The 22,285-nt window shown below is 45.6% G+C and overlaps 1 protein-coding gene across 7 annotated transcripts in view; it reads right to left on the minus strand.

Annotated features, from left to right (window-relative positions):
- Positions 1–14,497, minus strand: part of MTMR14 (myotubularin related protein 14) — a 50,145-nt gene extending 35,648 nt beyond the window's left edge. For all 7 annotated transcript variants that reach the window (XM_054595499.1, XM_054595496.1, XM_054595494.1 and 4 more), the window contains exons 1-3: positions 14,213–14,497; positions 12,095–12,243; positions 2,465–2,573 (exon numbers count right to left, since the gene is read on the minus strand). In XM_054595499.1, the coding sequence (XP_054451474.1) occupies positions 2,465–2,573; positions 12,095–12,243; positions 14,213–14,368 (414 nt within the window). In that variant the 5' untranslated portion in view covers positions 14,369–14,497. The remainder of the gene's footprint in view (positions 1–2,464; positions 2,574–12,094; positions 12,244–14,212) is intronic.
- Positions 14,498–22,285: the final 7,788 nt, after the last annotated feature.

Below are 22,285 nucleotides of genomic sequence, written 5' to 3' on the forward strand. Positions count from 1 at the left end.
CAAAGGAAGAAAGCAGGATTAACAGAAAAGCCCTCATAGGTAGGGCCTGGTTAGTGCTTGGATGGGAGAAAAGCCCTCATAAAGATTAAAGAATGCCCAAGCCTCCTCAGAATAATCCCTTCAACTCATCACCATCCCTCTGAAATCCGTTGATTTAGGGATCTTAGTTCATAGGCCTGCTTAGTCTGTAAGTGTTAACCATCTGTCATTCAGCAACTCCACTAGACTAAGCTGTTCAGTGTGGCATTTCCCAAATATATTCAGGAAAGTTCCTTACTCATGGCCTGCAGACAAATGAGTAAGAAATACCAGACCTAACAAAGCTACAGAGGTTCCTCTGCTACAGGACTTCTCAGAGCCTTTACTGTGTCAATGTACGTGTATCAATGAACCTTATGTATCTGGAGCTTGGGGGTCAGGTCAAACCTAGTATGCAGTATTTCTCATTCTTGCTGAACAGGGAATCATTTTCTCATGTCCTTAAACTACTGTTCTATGAGAGTGTTCCCCAACCTTTTTGGCACCAGGGACCAGTTTTGTGGAAGACAATTTTTTCATGGACCTGGGCAGGGGTGGAGGATGGCTTTAAAACCTGTCACCTGATGCAGTTTAATTGTCAGTTGTCACTCACTGATGAGTCTGCAAGCAACTGACTTACTATGGTCTCTGTGCAGTCAAACCGCTCTGCTAATGATAATCTGTATTTGCAGCCGCTCCCCAGCGCTAGCATCACTGCCTCAACTCCACCTCAGATCATCAGGCGTTAGATTCTCATCAGGAATGCACAACCTAGATCCCTCACATGCATAGTTCACAGGCGGGTTCACACTCCCATGAGAATCTAATGCTGCCATAGTGGTTGTAAATACAGATGAAGTTTTGCTCGTTTGCCTGCCACTCACCTCCTGCTCTGCGGCCCGTTTCCTAATAGGCCACAGACTCAGTACTCCTGTTCTATGGAATACATTTTGAGAAACACTGGTTTGAGTATTTCCTGTGTAATTTCTAGGGACAAGCTCTATGCCCCATAGAGCAGTGATCTTTAAACTAGTGTTCTGGTAACTTCCAGGAACATGAAAACTTTCCAAAGAGGAAAATAAATAGTTTTAACATGATCACCTTTGGGGATTTAATTTCCATACACACTTTCCCCTAAAGTTAACCTGCCAAAGAAAGCCCTTGGCCAAACTTACCTTCCCACCACCCATTTCACGTTTGCCTTTCTCCCATTTTACAAAAGACAGACACAAGGGACAGAAACAAGCCACAGAGCTCTTCTCCCCACTGCCTTGCCCACCCTGCCCTGGCTTTCAACCGCTCATGCTGGGTACCTACAACTGGAGCCTGTAAGCCACAGGGGTGTAAGCTATGGCGCATGCGCTCAGACACCTGCACAATGACTAAAGAGACTGCATCCTTGTTGCCCTCACCTCCTCCAGCTCTCTACTTTAAGTCCACTCTTCCTGGAGTAATCTTCCTCAAAATGCTACTTTCACCCTGTATTTGCCTGCTCAAGAATCACAATGGCTCTGCTGGCAAATGCAAACACCCTGGTCAGCATTTAGCCTCCTGCACGCAGTCCCTTCCATCTTCTGCTCTGACATGTACCTTCCAATCCAATCAGAGAGGTCTCCTGGCCTCTGGCGTGTCTTGTTCCTGCCTCCATGCCTTTTCCCACACTGTATCACCTACTTGGAACACCATCCCACCCCTTCCTGCCAATTAGTACTCTGCTAATCTTTCAATGCTCTCAAGCTAAGTCCACTTAATGAAGCCATTAGTCCACTAGTCCACATTACCATCACTCTTTGGTGAGTTCCTCTTACACCACACCATGTGACTCTGAATTACAGTGTGGTAGCCTAAAGAAATTTTGGGAACATCAATTACACCAAAGAATTATAAAAAGGTAGGTGAAATGAGACCATATAAGAGCAAATTAACAATTGTCACTAGACTATAAGCTCCATGAGGGTAAGAATTTTTATCCATTTTACATATTGATGTAACTTAAGGCTTGAAACAGTGCCTGGAACATAGTACACATTCAGTAAATACTTGACTGAAAGAATGAACAAACAACAGTGTAGTAACTCACTTGATCTAATCTATTCCATAAACCTTTGATGTAGGCATGATTGTTATTCCCATTTTATAGAGGAGGAAACTAAGGCCTTGCACAGGCAGGAAACAGAGCCAGGCTCTGAAGCTAGGCAGTCTGGCTCCAAAACACAGGGTCGGGTACTGTGGTGTTTTGACAAACCCTTCACTACGTAGGCTTATCCTTGAAGGTGGTTATCAGAATGGTCTGTTTCTTTGGCCTGCTTCCACAGCACCGGGCACCCAATAACCACCAATACTCAGTTGCCAAAGGCCAAGAACAAAGTTATCCCACACTCTGCATTAAGCCAGTTACCCCAGAAGATGGTCTCAGGGAGTGTTTAAGGCTATGGCATGATCTTACCTTGCCTTTGAACAGGATCACTGGGCAAACAAACCGTCCTCTGCACCTGGCCGTCTTGCTGCGGTTAACAAGGTCTTGCAATTTGCTCACTTGCACAGTGCTCTGAAACCTGAGACACGGACAAGAGAGGCAGGTCAGGTTGGTTTCTAGGTGGGTATCTGTGTATATGTGCGTGTGTGTGTTTTCACCAAGACTGCAAGCTAGGTCTGCATGTATGTATGAATATCCACTTGAAATTTAGTAAGTGCTCTCATCCCTAAATTCTAGATCATGGACATAAGGTTTTCAGGAAAAAAGTGCTTGTATCATAGGTATTAAAATTTAAGTCATCCTGATTTCAGAACCTCTGAGAAGAAAAAAATATGAGCTACTCTAAAGACATGGTATATAAAACACAGAAATACACACAGCAAACTGAGTGTTATTACCAGTTTTTTCCTCTCAGAGTAAGATAACAGGTGTTCTGGAGACCCTCTGGAAATCATAGGGCCATTTTTGCTGGAACAAAGGAGGTGAAAGACAAGCTATTTTTGACATTAAGGAACACAGTAGTTATAGCACTGGTTTAGTAAGGGAGCTTTTAAAAAATGACTCAGGTTTAAAAATGAGCTTCAGCAAATCACACCCTTATCTAATCAACAGACCTCTAAAATAAGGGTCTATTCTCATAGATTCACCTACTGCTCCTTAGCAAAAGGCTCCAAATCAGCCCACCAGAGCTTCTGGTTGTAAAAGAAACAGGCAGCAGGAAAGCTAAAGAGTGGAAAGCTATCCCAGCTATGCATAGTAGCCAAGTAGAAGGGAGGGAAGACTCTCATATTCCCTCCTTAACAAGGGTAAAACTTCCAGATCAAGTCCTACAGGGTCCTTAACCCCACACTGCAATCCTTCCAGGGATCTGCATATTACTGCAAGGCACATGTACACAAATAACTGCTTCAGGATGAGTAAGTTCAGTGACCCTACACAACTGCTGTAGCTTTTAAAGCATGGATAACTGTTGGCATTATCAAAAATACTAAGTTTTTTTAAGATTAAAAGAATATATCTCCACCAAACCAGAATTACAAGAGATGCTAAAGGGACTGCTTTAAAAAGATGAAGGAAAGGAGAGAAAGAGCGAGGTAGAGAGAAACAGAGGAACAAAGGGGAAAAGTGGCAATGAATAAATACCTATCAGTAATAACCTTAGATGTAAATGGATTAAATGCTCCAATCAAAAGACACAGGGTAGCTGAACAGATAAGAAAACAGGACCTGCATATAAGCTGTCTACAAGAGACCCACCTCAGAACAAAAGATCTACACAGACTGAAAGTGAAGGCATGGAAAAAAGTATTCCAAGCAAACAGACATGGAAGAAAAGCCGGGGTAGCAATACTTCTATCAGAAAAAATAGATTTCAAAAGAAAGGCCATCAAAAGAGACAAAGAAGGACACTTCATAACATGGAATAATCCATCAAGAAGATATAACCCTTGTAAACATATACGCATCAAAGTATACATAAGGAGCACCCAAGTATATAAGGAGCACTCAAGTATGTAAGGAAAATACTGGAGGACTTCAAGAAAGATATCGATAGCAATGCACTCATAGCATGGGATATCAACACCTTATTTTCAACAAGGGACAGATCTTCCAGGCAAAGAATCAACAAGGATATTGTGGCACTGAACAACACTCTAGATCAAATGGACTTAATTGATATATACAGAACCTTTCACCCCAAAGAAATAAAATATACATTCCTTTCAAATGCACATGGAGCATTTTCAAAGATAGACCATGTGGTAGGACACAAAACAAGCCTAGAGAAATTCCAAGAAAACTGAAATCATATCCAGCATCTTCTCAGATGATAATGCTTGAAACTAGAAACCAATCTCAAGGAAAAAACTCAGAAACATTCAAATTCATGGAGACTGGATAACATGATATTAAATAATGAGTGGGTTAACAATGAGATCAAGGGATAAACCAAAAAGTTTCTGGAAACAAATGAAAATGAACACACAACAGCCCAAAACTAAAGGGACACAACAAAGGCAGTCCTGAGAGGGAAGTTCATAGCAATACAGGCCTCCCTAAAAAAGATAGAAACATTTCAAATAAACCTAACCCAACATCTACCAGAACTAGAGGAACAACAACAAACAAAGCCCAAATCTAGAAGGAAGGAGATAATCAAGATCAGGGCAGAAATAAATGACATAGAGACCAAAAGAACAATTCAAAGGACCAATAAATAGAAGAGATGGTTCTTTGAAAAGATAAACAAAATTGACAAGCCTTTAATCAGACTCATCAAGAAAAAAAGAGAGGACCCATAAATAAAATCAGAAGCAAAAGAGAAGAAATTACAACGAATACCACAGAAATACAAAGAATTTTAAGAAATTACTACGAATAACTATATGCCAAGAAATTTGACAACCGTGGCAAAATGGACAAATTTCTAGAAACATATAATCTTCCAAAGCTGAATCAAGAAGAAGCAGAAGGCCTGAATAGACTGATAACTAGTGAAATTGAAGCAATAATCAAAATACTCCTGGCACACAAAAACCCTGGACTTCACAGCTGAATTCGGCTTCACAGCTTTATTTTACCGAACATTTAGGGAAGAGCTAACTCCTATCCTTTCCAAACTATTCTAAAATATTCAAGAAGAATGAAGACTCCCAAACTCCTTTTAAAAGGCCAGTATTACCCTAATTCTAAAACCCGATAAAGACACAACAAAGAAAGAAAACTACAGGCCAACATCGCTGATGAACATAGATGCTAAAATCCTCAACAGAATACTGGCAACCCAGATCCAGGAACACATTAAAATGATCATACACCATGATCAAGTGAATTCATCCCAGGGATGCCAGGATGGTACAATATTTGCAAATCAATAAACATACTACACCACATAAACAAAAGGAAAGACAAAAACCACATGATCATATCAACAGATGCTGAAAAAGCATTTGATAAAATACAGCACACATTTATGATAAAAACCCTCAGCAAAGTGGGAATAGAAGGAGCATACCTCAACTTAGGCCATAAATGAGAAACCTACAGCAAACATCATACTCAATGGGCAAAAACTAAAAACCTTCCCACAAAGATCCGGAAAAGGACAAGGTTGTCCGCTTTCACCACTTTTATTCAACGTAGTATCGGAAGTTCTAGCCACAGTGATCAGACAAGAAAAAGAAATAAAAGGCATCCAAATTGGAAAGGAGGAAGTAAAACTGTCATTATTTGCAGATGACATGACAGTGTACATATAACACCCTATAGGCTCCACCAAAAAACTACTCGACCTAACAAATGAATCTGGCAACACAGTGAGATACAAAGTAAATATTCAGAAATCAAAGGCATTTTTGTACACCAACAATGAAATATCAGAAAGAGAAATTAGGAAAATAACCAAAAAGAAAAATAAAGTACCTAGGAATAAACTTAACTAAGGAGGTAAAAGACCTGTACTCGAAAAACTACAGAACACCTGAAGAAAGAAATTAAAGTAGATACAAATAAATGGAAGCATATACCATGTTCATGGATTGAAAGAATTATCATTAAAATGTCCATACTACCCAAAGCAATCTACAGATTCAACGCAATCCCTATTAAAATCCCAATGACATACTTCACAGATTTAGAATAAATACTTCAAAAATTTATATGGAACCAAAAACGACCCCAAATAGCCTCCGCAATCTTGAGAAAGAAGAACAAAGTAGGAGTGATCACAATACCTGATACCAAACTGTATTACTAGGCCACTGTAATCAAAACAGGCTGGTACTGGCATAAAAACAGACACATAGATCAATGGAACAGAATAGAGGGCCCAGAAATAAACCCTATGGTCAGTTAATATTCAACAAATGTAGGAGGAGCACAGAATGGAGTAAAAATAGCCTCTTCAACAAATGGTGCTGGGAGAACTGGAATAGTACATGCAAAACAATGAAACTAGACTGCCAACTTACACCATATAACAGAATAAACTCAAAATGATAAAAGGCTTAAACATAAGCCATGACACCATGAAGTCCTAGAGGAAAACATAGCAGGAAAATTTCAGATATCCCACACATCAAAATTTTCACTGATATATCCCTTTAGGACAAGGGAAATAAAGGAAATAATAAACAAATGGGACTTCATCAAATTGAAGACCTTCTGCACAGCCCTGGCTGGTGTGGTTCAATGAACTGAGTGATGGCCTGCAAGCTGAAAGGTCACCAGTTCGATTCCCAGTCAGGGCACATGCCTGGGTTGCGGGCCAGGTCCCCAGTTGGGTGCATGCAAGAGGCAACCCATCAATGTTTCTCTAGCACACTGATGTTTCTCTCCCTCTCTTCCTCTTCTCTCTAAAAAATAGATAAATAAAATCTTAAAAAATAAAAATAAAAATCTTCTGCACAGCAAAAGAAAACATCATCAAAATGAAAAGGGAACCAACCATATGGGAAAACATATTTGCCAATGATACCTAGGACAAGGGTTTGAACTCCAAAATATATAAAGAACTCATATGACTCAACACCAGAAAGACAAAACAATCCAATTAGAAAATTAGCAAAGGACCCTCATAGACACTTTTTCAAGAGGACGTACAGAGGGCCCAGAGGCATATGAAAGGATGCTCAACATCACTAGCCATCGGAGAGACGCAAATTAAAACCACAATGGGATACCACCTCACACCAGTCAGAATGGCCTCCTTTAACAAATCAACAAAAAACAAGTGCTGGTGAGGATGTGGAGAAAAGGGAACCCTAGTACACTGTTGGTAGGAATGCACACTGGTGCAGCCACTGTGGAAAACAGTATGGATTTTCTTCAAAAAACTAAAAATGGAACTGCCTTTGGACCCAGTGATTCCACTGCTGGGATTATAACCTAAGAATCCTGAAACACCAGTTCAAAAGAACCTACACACCCCTATGTTCATAGGAATGTTATTTACAATAGCCAAGTGCTGGAAACAGGCTAAGTGCCCATCAGATATGAGTGGATCAAAAAACTGTGGTACATTTACCACAGTGGAGTTCTATGCAGTAGAAGAAAGGAGCTCATACCCTTCATGACAACATGGATGGAACTAGAGAGTGTTATGCTAAGTGAAATAAGCCAGGTGGTAAAATAAAAATACCACATGATCTCACCTATATGAGGAACCTAATGAACAAAACCAACCAGCAGAATAGAACCAGAGGCAAGAGAACAAGGAACAGACTGATAGCGACCAGAGGGGAGAGGAATAAGGGGGAAAAGGGGAAGGGTCTAATCAATGAATAGGTATAAATGACCCACGAACATGGATAACAGAGGGGACTGACTCCGGGGTGGAGGGGCAGAGGAGAGCAATGGGGAAAATTGGGACAACTGTAACAGGACAATAAAAAAAAGAAAAAAATACTAAGTCTTTTTAAAACACTGCTGATTTCATAGCAGCCTTCATAGATACATTCTCAAGCCAGTTACCAAAAATACTACTATCAAGTAGGGGTCTAAAATTAAAGTTAAAAGGGGGTCTTCAAATAAAACCCTGGACTAACAGTTTGATCTTGGAAAGAGAAGGGCGGGGGGAGGGAGGAGGATAAGGGCAGGGGGAGGGTAAAGGAAGAGGACTTATACTTTCCGCTGTGTATTCTTCTGAAGGTCTGATTTAAAATGTTACTTTTGTAATCTTTTATATCTTCTTTAATGAGTGGCAAACTTGAAGAAGCTAGGGTGCCTATTCAGGGTGCCTGGAGGGTGGCACAGGCCAACCGGCCAAGCTCTAGAAAACACATGGTTCACTGAACACCAAGTTCTGTCACCTCCTCCTCACTCAGTTTCTCTAATGATATAAAAAGGCACCTCAGTACAAAACAATTGCCTAATTAAACTCAGAGGCCATTAGAATACAAGAGAGAGCACATACAGTACTGTTCACAGCAGTCTTCTGCCTTCTGGTGGCCCCAGGCCCTTTTCACCGATCTAGCCAGCACTGTCTGCTCCAACGGACTCTTCTTGGTTCACACCAGCAGTTCCCTCTGAGCTCTAAATGCCTTGAGACTACATTTGATTCTCCCAGGTTGAGTCCTTCCATTGAGCAAGACCAAGCAAAACCTTCTACAAAACCAAGGTAGAGAACATGCCAGTACTTCCCTCATAGGGGCTCTGCGCAGCCTTTTAATGTAGAGGCGAGCACACTTACGCTTGTTAGGCTAGCTGATGGTTTATTTTCCTGGTTCCCCCACTGAAAGAACCAATTTAGTTTCTGTTCCCAGTTCCTGTTTTTATTTTCACTATCTCTTGGCCTCAGGATCATCTTCTTATAGTGCAAAGCACTCAACTGTGCCTGGCACATGATGCTCACATTTGAATGAGTAGGCTTGTATATTTGTTTGTCTTGCAGGACTTAGTCCTTAAGCTGTGCAATATGATGCTATCTCTGGAGAGACAGTGTCAGACTTGAGTTGAATCGTAGGACACCCAACTGGTGTCTTGAGAATTGGTGTGGAGAAAGCCCCGACAACCCCCGTCAACACAACAACCCCCCTCCACGCTTGAGGGAAATGGGTGCAGAATTTTAACCACTATCCCCCGAGGCCTCATCTGTACTTCCCTAATTCTGGTTCTTGTTATACTCTCACTGCTTATTTACTGGTCTGTGTTACCCACTAGACCTAAGGATAGGGACTTTATCTACTGGTAAGGCTTCCAAATGGATCGCTGGGGTCTGCCACATGGCAGGATCTCAATGAATACTTGTTGATAAACATATGTCTTGGCCAGCCCTGGCTGATAACTCAGTTGATTAGAGTGTCACCTGACATGTCAAGGTTGTGGGTTCCAGCCCTGGTCAGGGCACATACAAGAGTCAACCATGAACGCATAAGTAAGTGGAACATCAAATCAATGTTTCTCTCTTTTTCTCTCTCTCCCACCCTCTGTCTCTCTAAAGTTAGTAAGTAAAAATTTAAAAAACCCCCCAAAACATGTCTTAGCTATTCAGAGTTCCTTGTCCAGGCTTCTATTCCCAGATGATGGGCTAAACCAAAGAGGCGGGTTAAGCAGACCTAACCACTTCCTGAATCCAGTTCTACCCTATGTAATTCAGTCTAATTAATGTCATATTAATACCAAAGCCAGATATGCAAAGAAGAAAAATTTCTACTTCTTCCCACCTAAACATGCATATACTCCCTTCTCTTCAATGAACAGACTTAACTCACTCAGTATCACTTCAAGGCCTTGCAAGCAATGAAAAGTAAAAACAAACTCCAATAAAAAACTCCAGGTTTAGGGATGTACCACAGTCACCCTGGCTGAGAAGGTAAGACCCTACTAGACAAGGTGGGAGAGCCATGGTGATGACACAAAAAAAGGTAGCAAGGTGGACAGAGCAGGGTGAAGACGACCTAGGTGTTAAGCCTACTTTGCTAACTACCTCAGCGGGTTTCAGCTTCTTCTGTACAATTGAAGTGATACTGTCTCCTTCCCCAGGTGGTTGCAGGACTTGAGCAATTTCATGTGTGAAACTGTAACACATGCCAAAGACTAGGCACTTGACAAATGTTAGTTTCCTTCTCTTCAAAGGCTAGATTTAATCAGAACTAAAGTTACATCCTCCGCAGCAAAGCTGTGAGGAAACCAAACCTTAGGGCACTGCTGCTACAGGGTGGTTTGGCATTACCTGGGAGTTTGTTAGAAAATGCAGGTGCTCAGGCCCCACTCTAGGCCCACTGAGTCCGATTCTGCCTTGGAAGTAGAGCCCCAGGTGATCCATTCACAAAATCAAGTGAGAAAAGCACCATTGTGACTACAGCTGAGCTTAGTATCATTATACCATTGTAAGGTTTTAGAATGCAGTCAGCACTGAAGAGGGCTATGAATGGGGAAAGGGCAAGGAAAAAAGAGCGCCCATTCAGAAACTTTAGCTTAAGGGCTTATAGAAGGTGAGTTGACCTAACTCTGAAAGAAGTTAGGAACACAGAGGAACGACAAATAACAGAACCATAGGGAATCCCAATTCTTTAGGCTTGGAGGTCCCTGGAGTTCTTAGGGTATACAACTGAGGTTATGATACAATTTCCACGCTCTACGTACAATTTGTTTTTCTAATACATTGACTTTTCTCAGTGAACCCCACCACGAGCTCATGAGATGGCATACTTATAGACATCCCATTTTACAGGAGAGAAAACTAATGCATAGTCATTGAACTCCTCTAAACTGGTTGTTCTGCTTGAAAGCCTTCTTTGACTCCTGGTGGCCCACAGCACAAGTTCTCAGATTAGAGCGTATGTAAAAATGATCTAAGGAGCTCTCTGAGACTGTAGATTCTGGAAATTCTGATTCAGGAGCCCTAGAATGTGTGATTTTAATGAGTGTTCAGGAGATACTAGGAAATGAAACTACTAACACCCACAGGTCCACACTCTTTGGCCTCATGATCAAGACCCTGCACAAACTGGTCCTAAACGATATTTCAGGGACACTCCTACTCATCCTACCAATTCCATCTAAGAAGGATCTCTACCATGGGGCCTTCCGAAACACACACACACCAGACTGCTGGTAGGCCTACAACAGCACTTCTCAAACCTTAATGTGCACACAAACCACTGGGGCATCTTGTTATGCTGTGATTTTGATTGATTTCGTGGCTATGGAGCTCGAGATTCAGAGTCTCTAGCCAGTTCCTGGGTGCACTGATGGGCATGCTGCGGGTGTGGATGGCCTGCTACACTACGCAGCATAACTCCTGCAGCGCTTATTCTAACATTGCATTCATGGGGTCAGACGTTCACAGATATTGTTGAAAATAGCCCCTAGAATTCCCTTAAAATCAGCAGCAAGCAGGGAGACTGGTGAAACAAACTTTGAGATAGACTTAGAGCATTTCCTAGAGGCTTAATTCTGTGATTACTTTTTGGTGTCAAACAACTGCTACCATTTGCTGACCACCCATAGGCCGCAGCCTGTGCCAGATGCTTTATGTCGGCTAGGCCCTAAATAAATGGTAGTTCTTATTTGTAATTCTTACAACAAACATGCCAGGCTTGTAACAGCACGTTCATCATCAGGGATTGCAGTAGCCACTTTTCTAAAGAGGTACACTTCCAATGAGAAAAGTAAGAAGTTAAATAATTTGCCCAAGTTAGTTACACAACCAGCAAGTTAGGCAGCCAGCATGTAAACTCACGCAACCAGACTCCAGACCACAGTCAGGCTAATGCTGACATATGACAAACACCTCCCACCCACATTTCTTTTACCACCCGCATTCTCTTAAAAAAAAAAACCAAACAAAAAACAAAGGACATTGAGGTTCAGAGAGGTCAGGTGTGAAGTCAGCAGTCTTAGGACAATGAGATGCTCTAGAGTGGGAGTGAAATAGAAGTCCAGGGCTGTGACTTCCAACTCCCATTCTATACCTTGCTGCCTTGCCAGACTTAGATATCAAACCCTTCAAACCCTTAAGTAAATAAAGATGCAGATAAGACTTAACACCTGGGGAAAGTGAATTGGCCCAGCCCAGCACTCCGCCCAGCTGCAGACTTCCTGACTCTGAGGATAAGGCCTCCCCAGACAGGCATACTCTGGTCACAAAATGCTCACGTGTCTTTCTCCTTCTCAGAACTTTCATACTCCAGAAACACAATGTGCTGGGGGTAGTGGCCGCAGATGTCCCCATTCACATTTTGGATCACGCTGTAACAGTAGTCTCGGCCAAACAGCTCCAGACATCTCTTCTCGATGCGCTCAACCTGTACAGAGGACGAGACCTGGGCATAAAGAAGATTTTGGGACTCCGAATGTGATTATTAGGGAGTTCATGACCTGGAGAGGTCACTGGGAATGACATGTGCCTCTGTGATTATTATTCTATGCCAGGAAAAGATCTATTGCTGGGTCACAGGCCCTCAATGTGTAGTTCATTAAGCAGCATGTGGGATACTTTGGGAGGGTCTTGAACCCTTTAATGCGGCAGTGAAATTGTCTTGATAAACATTTGAAGGAGAGAGTTACAGCTTTCATTAGACTCTCAAAGGAGTTCATAATCCATAAATAATAATAACCTTGCTGTAGTTTACTTTAACTGGACTAAGCCCTTCTCTTCCCTTGGCTCCAGATTCTTTCCCATTCTCCAGCCACAGACCAGTACTTAGAAGCTCTAGTTAAGGAATAGCCCTGGCTGGTGTGACTCAGTGGATTGAGCACCGGCCTGCGAATGGAAGGGTCGCCGGCTGGATTTCCAGTCAGGGCACACACCTGGGTTGCAGGCCAAGTCCCCATTTGGGGGGTGCAAGAGAGTCAACCACACATTGATGTTTCTCTCTCTCTTTCTCCCTCCCTTCCCCTTTCTAAAAATAAACAAACAAAACCTGTTTTGTTTTTAAAGGAACAGTTCCCCTTAAAATTGCTCATTTTATTCATAGTTCAGGGAAAGGCCCATTAAAATACGCATAAGACCTCTAACATCAGGAGAAGTCTGCAAGAATTCAGGAGGCTCAGAGAGGCTTTAGGGCTGGTGCAGTGAAAGTCGGGGATAGCTTATGGCAACCATAATCTTCAAGGGTGTGTAAGATACAAAAAGGGCCCAGTAAAACCATTACCCCTATTCAGCCTGTGAAAAGAGCAATGGGAAGGAAAAAATTCACAGGAGCTGATACTTGGAATCCTCCCACAATAAGGAGCATGAGTTTCATTAGGAAGACTGTTTGAAAAATCACAAATTCCAGGTTCTCACACTCAGAAATTATGACTTAGTAGGATTGAGTGGGAGCAACAAACCTTAATTTTTAACAAGCACTTCAGACAATGCAGAAACAGATGTTCCTCAGACTAAACTCTTAACATACTTAGTGGTTTGGAGAGTGTAAAATTCCCATCATGACTGAAGTCTTTCCTCAGTTAGTCCATAGACTAGCAGATGCGAACTGAGGTATGTTGCAGCACAGATAACTTCTGGGACCAAACCAGAGTTTCGTGGCCCAGGATGGAACAGAATCCACTGGAAAACCTGATGCTAAACTTGCTAAAACCACGCAGGGAATGAGAGACAGGTCATTGCACAGTCGACAAGATTCCCATCAGACTGCCAGACAGTGCCTAGGATGGGAATGGCTTGACCAGATTGGAAGCCTTCCAGGTCTGGAAATAGGAGACTGAAAGGAATCCCAAGGGTAGAAAAAAGAGGAAGTGAGGCCTGTTTCTAATGAAGGAACAGCGGGAGTGTGTGCGGTCTTCTTGCTCTACTGGGAAAGGAAAGGGATGGGCCTAAGTTTAGTGTCTTGCCATATAGGAGACAGTATAAGGAGGCAACACAGTTCATCTCTTGGCTCCATTCGGCCCCACTACTCCAGCCCCTTCATTCTGACCTCTGAAATGGAGGAATACTCTAGACTTTTTTTTTTTAATTTTAGGCTTTTGTCTCCCTCTTTCCTCTCCCCATGCAGGGAAGTAACCCTCCTCAGCCCCTCCTCTATAATCTCTGAACAAAGCCCCTCACTGAGACTTGCTCTCCAAACCCCTTGTCTAAAACCAAAAAGACATCCTTCCTCGCCTCTGTCTGACCTCAGTTCCTCCTTTTTTGGTTTTTAAACCCAACCTTTACTCTTCAGATCCAGATCCTGGGCACTCCCCTCTCTCTTTCCTCTGACCCCTAACTTCAGTCTTTCCACTGCAACTTTCCAAGCCAGGACCTTCTCCTGCTCGTCAGGCCTCCGAGCGCACCTTAGAGCCGCCGGTCCCGCTGCAGTCCTTGGCCCGGTACTGAGTCCGGGAGAATTCCTCCAGCAGCTCCCCGAGCCCCGGCTCCTGCGGTGGCGGATGGCCCGAAGAAGTCGACGACCCCGCCGAGGCGGCAGCGGCGGCCCGAGCGCCAGCCATGGCCCAGCCTGAGTCCCTTCGACGTCCCGCGTCCCCTTCAGCGCGCCTCAACTCGGCCCATGGTACCTAGGGGTACCAGCTCCAAGCCCGGAACCTCCAGAACCGCTTCAGCCTCCTCCTTCCGCTTCCACTTCCGGCCCCGCCCCAACCTTCCGGATGTTTACCTCGGCTCTGGCCAATGGGAGCCCGGAACTCGAGCCCTGCCCTCTGATTACCAGCCCACTATGAAACGCGGAACGATCCAAGTGGTCTCACTCACAGATACTTGGTTCTCCGTCCCACAGGGTTTCCCCTGGGGACACCGGGCTAAACCGTTGGGGGTGGGGCTGGGGGTGGGGCTGGGGCTGGGGCAGGGACAGGGGCTTGGGGGGGGGGGGGGCGTGGCGGGAGACAGTGAAGTAGAAGGAAGGAACCATGGGAAAGAGGCAGAGTAAGAGTGAAGTAAACCGTTTCAGGGAGAGGAGGTGGAAACTATAGGAGGCAAGTAGTGTTGGCAACCATAATAATAGTAAGACTAAAACAGCATTTCATAAGGCACTCTGCTTTCACTGCTCCTTAACAACGTACCTGTGATTTTGTGGTGCTCCTATCTTTCACCTATTTTATTGAAGAAGAAAACCACAGTCATAACTGGCTTGAAATTCTATGATTGAAATCCCCATGTTCTTTTTCTCTTTTTCTTAATGGCCTTGATAAGAACGTCCAAAGGTGTAAAAAAAAATTTCTAAGAGTGTATATGATCCAAACAGGCAACAATAACGGGAAGCAAGATCTCAAATGCTCCAGAGAACTGACAGTTTTGCCGTTTCTTCTATGCATTTGAAATTATGGAGAGAATTTAAGGAATATTACCTGAAGACAGGAGTAACCAAGGTGGGGATTGGATTACAGGATAGTTAATAAGATTATGAGGGTGATTGCACTTACTTTAAAGGTGTATTAACCTAGATGCACAAAAACAATGGACAGGGCTTGCTGAAGACAAAGATAAATTTTTGACTAAAAGGTCAGATGCCCACTATGACCTTCATTGACACTTAGTGATTTATGATCAGAACATCCGTGAGTTTCATTCTGTAGAATCTCTTTTTCATGCATAGAGAAAAATTGCAAACATTCACAGAAGTGGACAAAATAGAATAATGAACCCTCATGTATCCATTTGTCAGTTTCAACAATAATCAATACCTGCCATTCTAGCTGTTTAATCAATCCCCATCCAGTAAAATTATTTTAAAGCAAATCTCATTATTTCATCTGCAAATACCTCAATATTTATCTCTGATGGATTAATAGTGTCAAAAATGCTTAAAGAGGACAATTTAAGACTATAGAGGGAAGATCGTGACCCTGCCGGCAAACACCATTTTGACCCTGGCTGAGACAATAACGGCTTTCTTCTGCTTCACACCAAAAGCAATGCCCCACCCTTTGGAATCCCTCCCGCTTAAGCCAAGCATAAAAGGATCGCGGGCGGGATCGTGATTCGGGGCCCAGGCTTTGAGAGGTTACTCCACTGGGCCCGCATGCGTAATAAAGTTTACCTTCCCTTTGCTACTTCTGGTGTCAACTGAGTCCTTTCCCGATCTGCCGCAACATCTGGTTCCCTGACCAGGAAATGACCCATTTGCGCAGGCAAATTGCCTCAGGTGGGGGTGGTGGGGACCGGTGGCTGCCCCAGGGAGGTCCAGCAGCGAAGAGGGAGGCACTGCCCAACACAATTTCCTGGACCCATTTCACGCTGAGGTTTCCCTGGATGGTGCTCGGAACCTCAACACCGACCCTGGACCGTGAGAAGAGCGAGCGGAACCTGGGAGCCACATGGTGTCAGAATTGGGTGAGTTTTCCCTGGGAAACCACCCCAAGTCAGGCCTGTCTCCCCGCCCGGCTCCCCCCATGTAATAGGAACTGATCACCTCCCAGGACCACGAGGTCCACCAGGTAGGGCGTTCCCAGGAGGGAAAGGGCGGACTGTATAGCCTCTGAGTGAGTGAGTGAGCGAGTGAGTGGGGGTCCCAGCTGCTGGCTGCTGGGCACCCAGTCTGTGACTCCACGATGAATAACCATGGAGCCTGAGTGGGCCCGAACCTCTGATACCTCGACACCATCATATGGCACAACGGCTGATTAACCTGAACTCTTAGCTAAGATGGGTTTAAGTTTCTCGCAAGAGAAAGAGGCCAGGCAGGCACCTGATTGGTCTCTGACTGGAGGCACCCCGACCCTTTGTCTGTCTGCACCATAAAGGGGAACATGGGAGGTGGACAGTCTACCCCCACAGTCTTACCCCCACAGACTGCATGGTTTGGAACTTTAACAAATTCAAGGCAGACTATGGCGTTTCTCCCCCCATGGGTCCAGATACCCTGACTACACTCCGTGAATTAGAATGGCCCGCCTTGGGTGTAGGATGGCCCCCGGAGGGAACATTAGATTTAGGAATTATTAGCGCTGTCCACATCAGGGTAACAGGGAGGCCAGGGCACCCAGACCAGTTCCAATATATAGACTGGTGGCAGGACTTGGCCCAGCAAATGCTGGCATGGCTCCAAGGGTGCGCAGGAGCTCAACAGGAAAGAAAAGGAACAAATAGGAACAGGGCAGAAGGCCGGAATCGAGTTCGGTCAATGCCAACCCCCAAGTGCAGGAAGCTGTGCATCCTAGTCACTCAACCCGCTAGCACACAAAAACACCCCATCTACCAGGGAGTCCCCAGTGAAAAGCCACCAATGCCCATCTGCCCACCCCCTTCTGCCCCGGGTATAGTAGGACCTGAGGTCGGCCCAGGAACACCTCCCCCATTGGTCTCCCTGCCAACTGCCCCAGGGGGACGAGGCAGCCCAGGGAGCCCTATCACTGGGAGGCTGCGTTTGGTGAAGCCCATCCTCCAGATGCCCCTCAGGGAAGCTCAGGGTCCACCCCAGATAGGCCCCAATGAGACAGTATAGCCCGGATGGCCAATCATGTACTACCAACCATTCACCACCACTGACCTGCTGAACTGGAAGCACCACACCCTGTCATATTTGGAGAAGCCCCAAGTTCTCATCGAGCTCATGGAGTCCATCATGCAAACCCATCGGCCCCCTTGGCATGACTGCCGCCAGCTCCTCCTCACCCTGTTTAACATGGAGGAGCAACGACAAATTCTGCAAGAAGTTCAGGAATATTTACAGAACACTGCCCTAGTTGAGACACTAGACCCAGAGGCCTGGGCGTGGGGAGCGGCTCCAGAGACCAAGCCAGAGTGGGACCATAATACTGAAGAGGGGTGAGCGGCCCTCCAGAGATACTGGGAAGCCCTGTTGCACAGTGTTCAAGAAGGGACCTGGAGGCCCACAAATATGTCCAAAACTGCCACCATAATTCAGAAGCCAGATGAATGTCCTGGGGACTTCCATGAACGCCTTTGCGAAGCATACCCCATCTACCCCCGTTTGATCCGGAGAGCCCTGACAACCAGCGCATGGTGAACACTGCCTTCATTATCCAGGCTACCACGGATATATGGAAGAAACTGCAGAAACTGGAGGGCTTTGCCGGGATGAACATCAACCAATGCTAGAGATTGCGAACAAAGTATATAATAACGGAGAGGAGACCACGAGCGGGAGGCAAGAAGGCAAATGAACAGGGCCATACTCCTGGATGCGGCACTAGGACAGCTGCCCTCATCTAACAGGGAGGGACCACCGGGCACAAGAGGAGGAAGGAGGGGCCACGGACCCCTTGACTGGCATCATTGTGCCTACTGCAGGAAAAAGGACACTGGAAAAGGGAATGCCCAAACCAGAAGAAACAGGACAGACCTAGGCCTGACCAGTTCACCGCTGAGCCCCCACTACCGACGGTTTTAGGGCTGGCAGGACTGGACTCTGACTAGGGAGGACCGGGCTCCCTTGAACTAGGCCCCTGAGAGCCCATGGTCCTTGTCCAGATAGGGGGTCACACAGTTCCATTCATGGTAGACACAGGGGCTGAACACTCTGTTGTTACCACACCAATTGCACCACTCTCAGGGACAACAACCTCGATAATAGGGACAACGGGACAGCCCAGTGCTCAGAAGCCAAATAGGGGGACAACAAGTCACCCATAAGTTCCTCTACTTACCTGAATGCCCAGTGTCCCTCCTTGGAAGGGACTTGTTAACAAAACTAGGGGCACAAATAACCTTCCAGGCAAGTGGCCCTGGCAGCCTCCAGGTAGGGAGAGGACTCACCCTCCTAGTCACAATCCCCCGTGAGGAGGAATACCAGCTATACTCAGCCTCCACAGACACTACAAGCTCGGATGCAGAGAAGCTGAAACACCAGTTCCCAAAGGTATGGGCCGAGGACAACCCACCTGGACTAGCCATTAACCATGCACCTCTTGTCATTGATCTGAATCCCGGGGCAACCCTTGCCCGGGTACGACAATACCCCCTCCCCCGGGAAGCCCGGTGCGGCATAGCAGAAATCATACACCGTCATTTACAAGGGGGTATCCTGGTAGCATGCCAGTCACCATGGAACACCCCACTCCTGCCAGTGCGTAAGCCCGGCGGTACAGGCTATCAGCCAGACCAGGACCTGCGAGCCATTAATGAGGCTACTATTAGCCTCCATCCCATCGTGCCCAACCCATATACCTTCCTTGGGCAGCTTCCACTGCAGGCGGCGTGGTTTACCTGTTTGGATTTAAAGGACACCTTCTTTTGCCTCTGCCTAGCTGAGAAAAGTCAGCCCTTGTTTGCCTTTGAGTGGGAAGAACCCTACACCGGACAGAAGGCCCAGCTTACGTGGACAAGACTTCCCTGGGGGTTCAAGAACTTACCCACACTCTTTGGGGAGGCTCTTGCCAAGGACCTGGTGGCGTTTCTGACATGGGGAGGAGAGCTCACCCTGCTCCAGTATGTAGATGACCTCCTGTTGGTGGCCCCAACCAAGGAGTCCTGCTGGGAAGGCATGTGCAGCCTCCTGCAACTGCTCTCGGGCTCAGGGTATAAGGTAACCTGGAGGAAGGCACAAATCTGCCAACAATGGGTGAGATACCTCGGCTTTGTTATTATCCAAGGAAGCCAAACACTACGGGCAGAGAGGAAGGAAGTCATCCTCTCCCTGCCAACCCCCACTACACGGAAGAAACTCAGGGAGTTCCTTGGGGCGGCAGGGTTTTGCTGCATCTGGATCCCCAGTTATTTGGCTCTGGCTAAACCACTGTACCAGGCCCTGACCAGCACAGAGGCAGACCCGCTCTGCTGGGGACCAGAGCAGCGGGAGGCCTTCAAGACTATTAAGACCCTACTGGGACAGGCTCAGGGCTTAGAACTTACAGATGTGTCCAGGGAATTCAACCTGTTTGTGCGTGAGAGGAATAAAACTGCACTAGGAGTATTAACCCAAACAATTGAGCCCTGGCAGCGACTGGTCGCCTACCTGTTAAAACAACTGGACTCAGTAGCACCCAGGTGGCCCCCAAGCCTGTGCGCCATCGCCACTGCAGTTATCCTCATCCGGGAGGCAGACAAACTGACCCTGGGTCAGAACATCAAGGTTTACATCCCACACGCCTTCACCAGCCTCCTAAATAGACATGGGTACAAGTAGCTCTTCAACCCCCAGCTTACCTAGTACCAAGGTCTCCTGTATGAAAACCCATGGGTCACCGTGGAAACAATACAAAAACTAAACCCCGCCACCTTCTTCCTGGCTGGCAAAGGGGACCCTGAACATGACTGCATCAAGGTCACCGAGGAAGTCTATGCAGGCTGGCCCGACCTCCAGGATCAACCACTCACCGGCCCAGATCTGACCCTGTATACCGAAGGCAGCAGTTACATACAGGGCAGGGTCCAACACACTGGCTACACTGTTGTAAGCCCCGATCAGGTCCTTGAGGTAGCAGCCCTATGGTCAGGGTGGTCAGCATGGCGAGCGGAACTATGGGCCCTCATCCGAGCCCTTAAAGTAGCTGAGGGAAAAACAGTCAACATTTACTCTGACTCCTGGTATGCTTTTGCCATCCTGCATGTCCACGGGGCAATTTACAAGGAAAGAGGGCTCCTTGCGGCAGGAGGAAAGGAAATAAAGAATAAAGATAAAATATTACCAACTACTAGAAGCAGTGTGGGCACTGAAAACGGTAACAGTAATACACTGTAAGGGACACCAGAAGGAGGACACAGATACTGCGCAAGGAAACCGGAAAGCAGATGAGACCTCCAAACAGGCTGTGAGGGGAGAGATAGAGGTGAGGCCACACCCCGCCCGAGTGCTTCCCCTACTCACACAAGACCTCCAGGAACCCACATATGCTCCGGAGGAGGTAGCTTGGGCCAAGAAAGAAGAATGTCGGGAGACCCCAAATGACTTCTGGCGACTTCCAGATGGAAGGTTATATGTCCTGCGGGGCCAGCACACAGCCTGGTGCAAGAATGCCGTCATCTCATGCATTTAGGGAAAACTGCATGAGAGGTGTTGCTACATAGCGAGTATTACTACATAGCGAGACTACCAAGCATATGTGCATCCGTATACACTAGATGCCCAAAATTGCCCAGAACAACCCCCAGCAAGGGCCAAAGACCCCCCCCCCCAGGAATCCAGCTATCCGGGACGGCCCCATTTGAAGATTCGCAGGTTGATTTTGCTGAAGTCAAACCAAGTCGAGGCTGAGTAACTTTAGAGGAATAGAATGATGCCTATGATGATGCCATATATAATATAGGCATCAAAGAGGGAGATATAGAGGAAAGATCCTGGCTGAGGAATAATGGCTCTCTTCTGCTTCACACCAAAAACAATGCCCTACCCTGTAGAATCCCTCCCACTTAGGCCAAGCATAAAAGGACCACAGGATCGTGATTCGGGGGCCCAGACTTTGCGAGGTTACTCCAGTGGGCCCGCATGCGTTAATAAAATAAAGTTTACCTTCCCTTCACTACTCCTGATGTCGACTGAGTCCTTTCCCAATCTGCCACAACAAGACTTCTCTATTTTATTTTTAGAGAGAGGGGACAGGAGGGAGAAGGAGGGGAAGAGAAATATCAATGAGCAAGAGATAAATTAATCAGTTGCCTCTGGCAAGCCCAGGCATGTGCCCTGCCTGGGAATCAAACCAGTGACTTTTTGGTTTTGCAGGCTGGTGCTCAGTCTACTGAGCTAGACCAGCCAGAGTTAAGGAAGGCAACGTAGGTGAAACAAACCAACCATTGATACAAACAAACTTTATGAAATTAGGTAATAAAAACAAACTTAATGAAGTGGATAGTCTTTGTTCCCAAGGGTCCAGAAAACTGTAAAATGGGTGCAAGACAGGAAAATTTTATTTGATAAGGAATAGGAACAAGGCAGATAAAAATAGGAAATGAAGTGTTATTGGATATGGGACCTGACCTTCAGCAGGTCTGCCTAGGGCCAATTGGTAGTGTGTGGTTCTTGACTTCATGTAGGAAAGATTTTGTTCCTGAACAGCAAAAGGGGTCCTGCTGCCCACTGCCACCATCTAGGCAAAATACTAGGGGCAGAAGTTTGGTGAAATAGAAAATGAGTCTTTATTCAAAAGCTACACAATTTGGGAATAACAGCTTTCCACATTGCATTAGTCACTTAAGCCTATTGACTAAGGTTGAAATCTTTTTAACTGTTGAGTTCCAGCTTTAACCACTTAAGCCTATCAATTAAGGCTGAAATCTTTAACTTCTGGGTTCCCCTATCATTCGCCCTGTTAGTTTTTAATTACCTTATCTTTATAAGATTAATTTACAAACTAAAACAATATAAGATACAAAAGCTACACAATTTTGGAAGAATGGCAGGCGTCTGCCTCAGAGCATGTTCACTCTAGAACCCCCAAAGAAAGATAACTCTGTCACCCTTGCCATGCCTGACCAATCCTAGGCTGTGCCCAGAGTTCCTTCTCCCATGTGAAATA

Source organism: Pteronotus mesoamericanus, unplaced genomic scaffold (assembly GCF_021234165.1).
Source record: "Pteronotus mesoamericanus isolate MK-2021 breed Mesoamerican mustached bat unplaced genomic scaffold, CSHL_Meso_final scaffold_54, whole genome shotgun sequence".
NCBI classification, from domain to species: domain Eukaryota; kingdom Metazoa; phylum Chordata; class Mammalia; order Chiroptera; family Mormoopidae; genus Pteronotus; species Pteronotus mesoamericanus.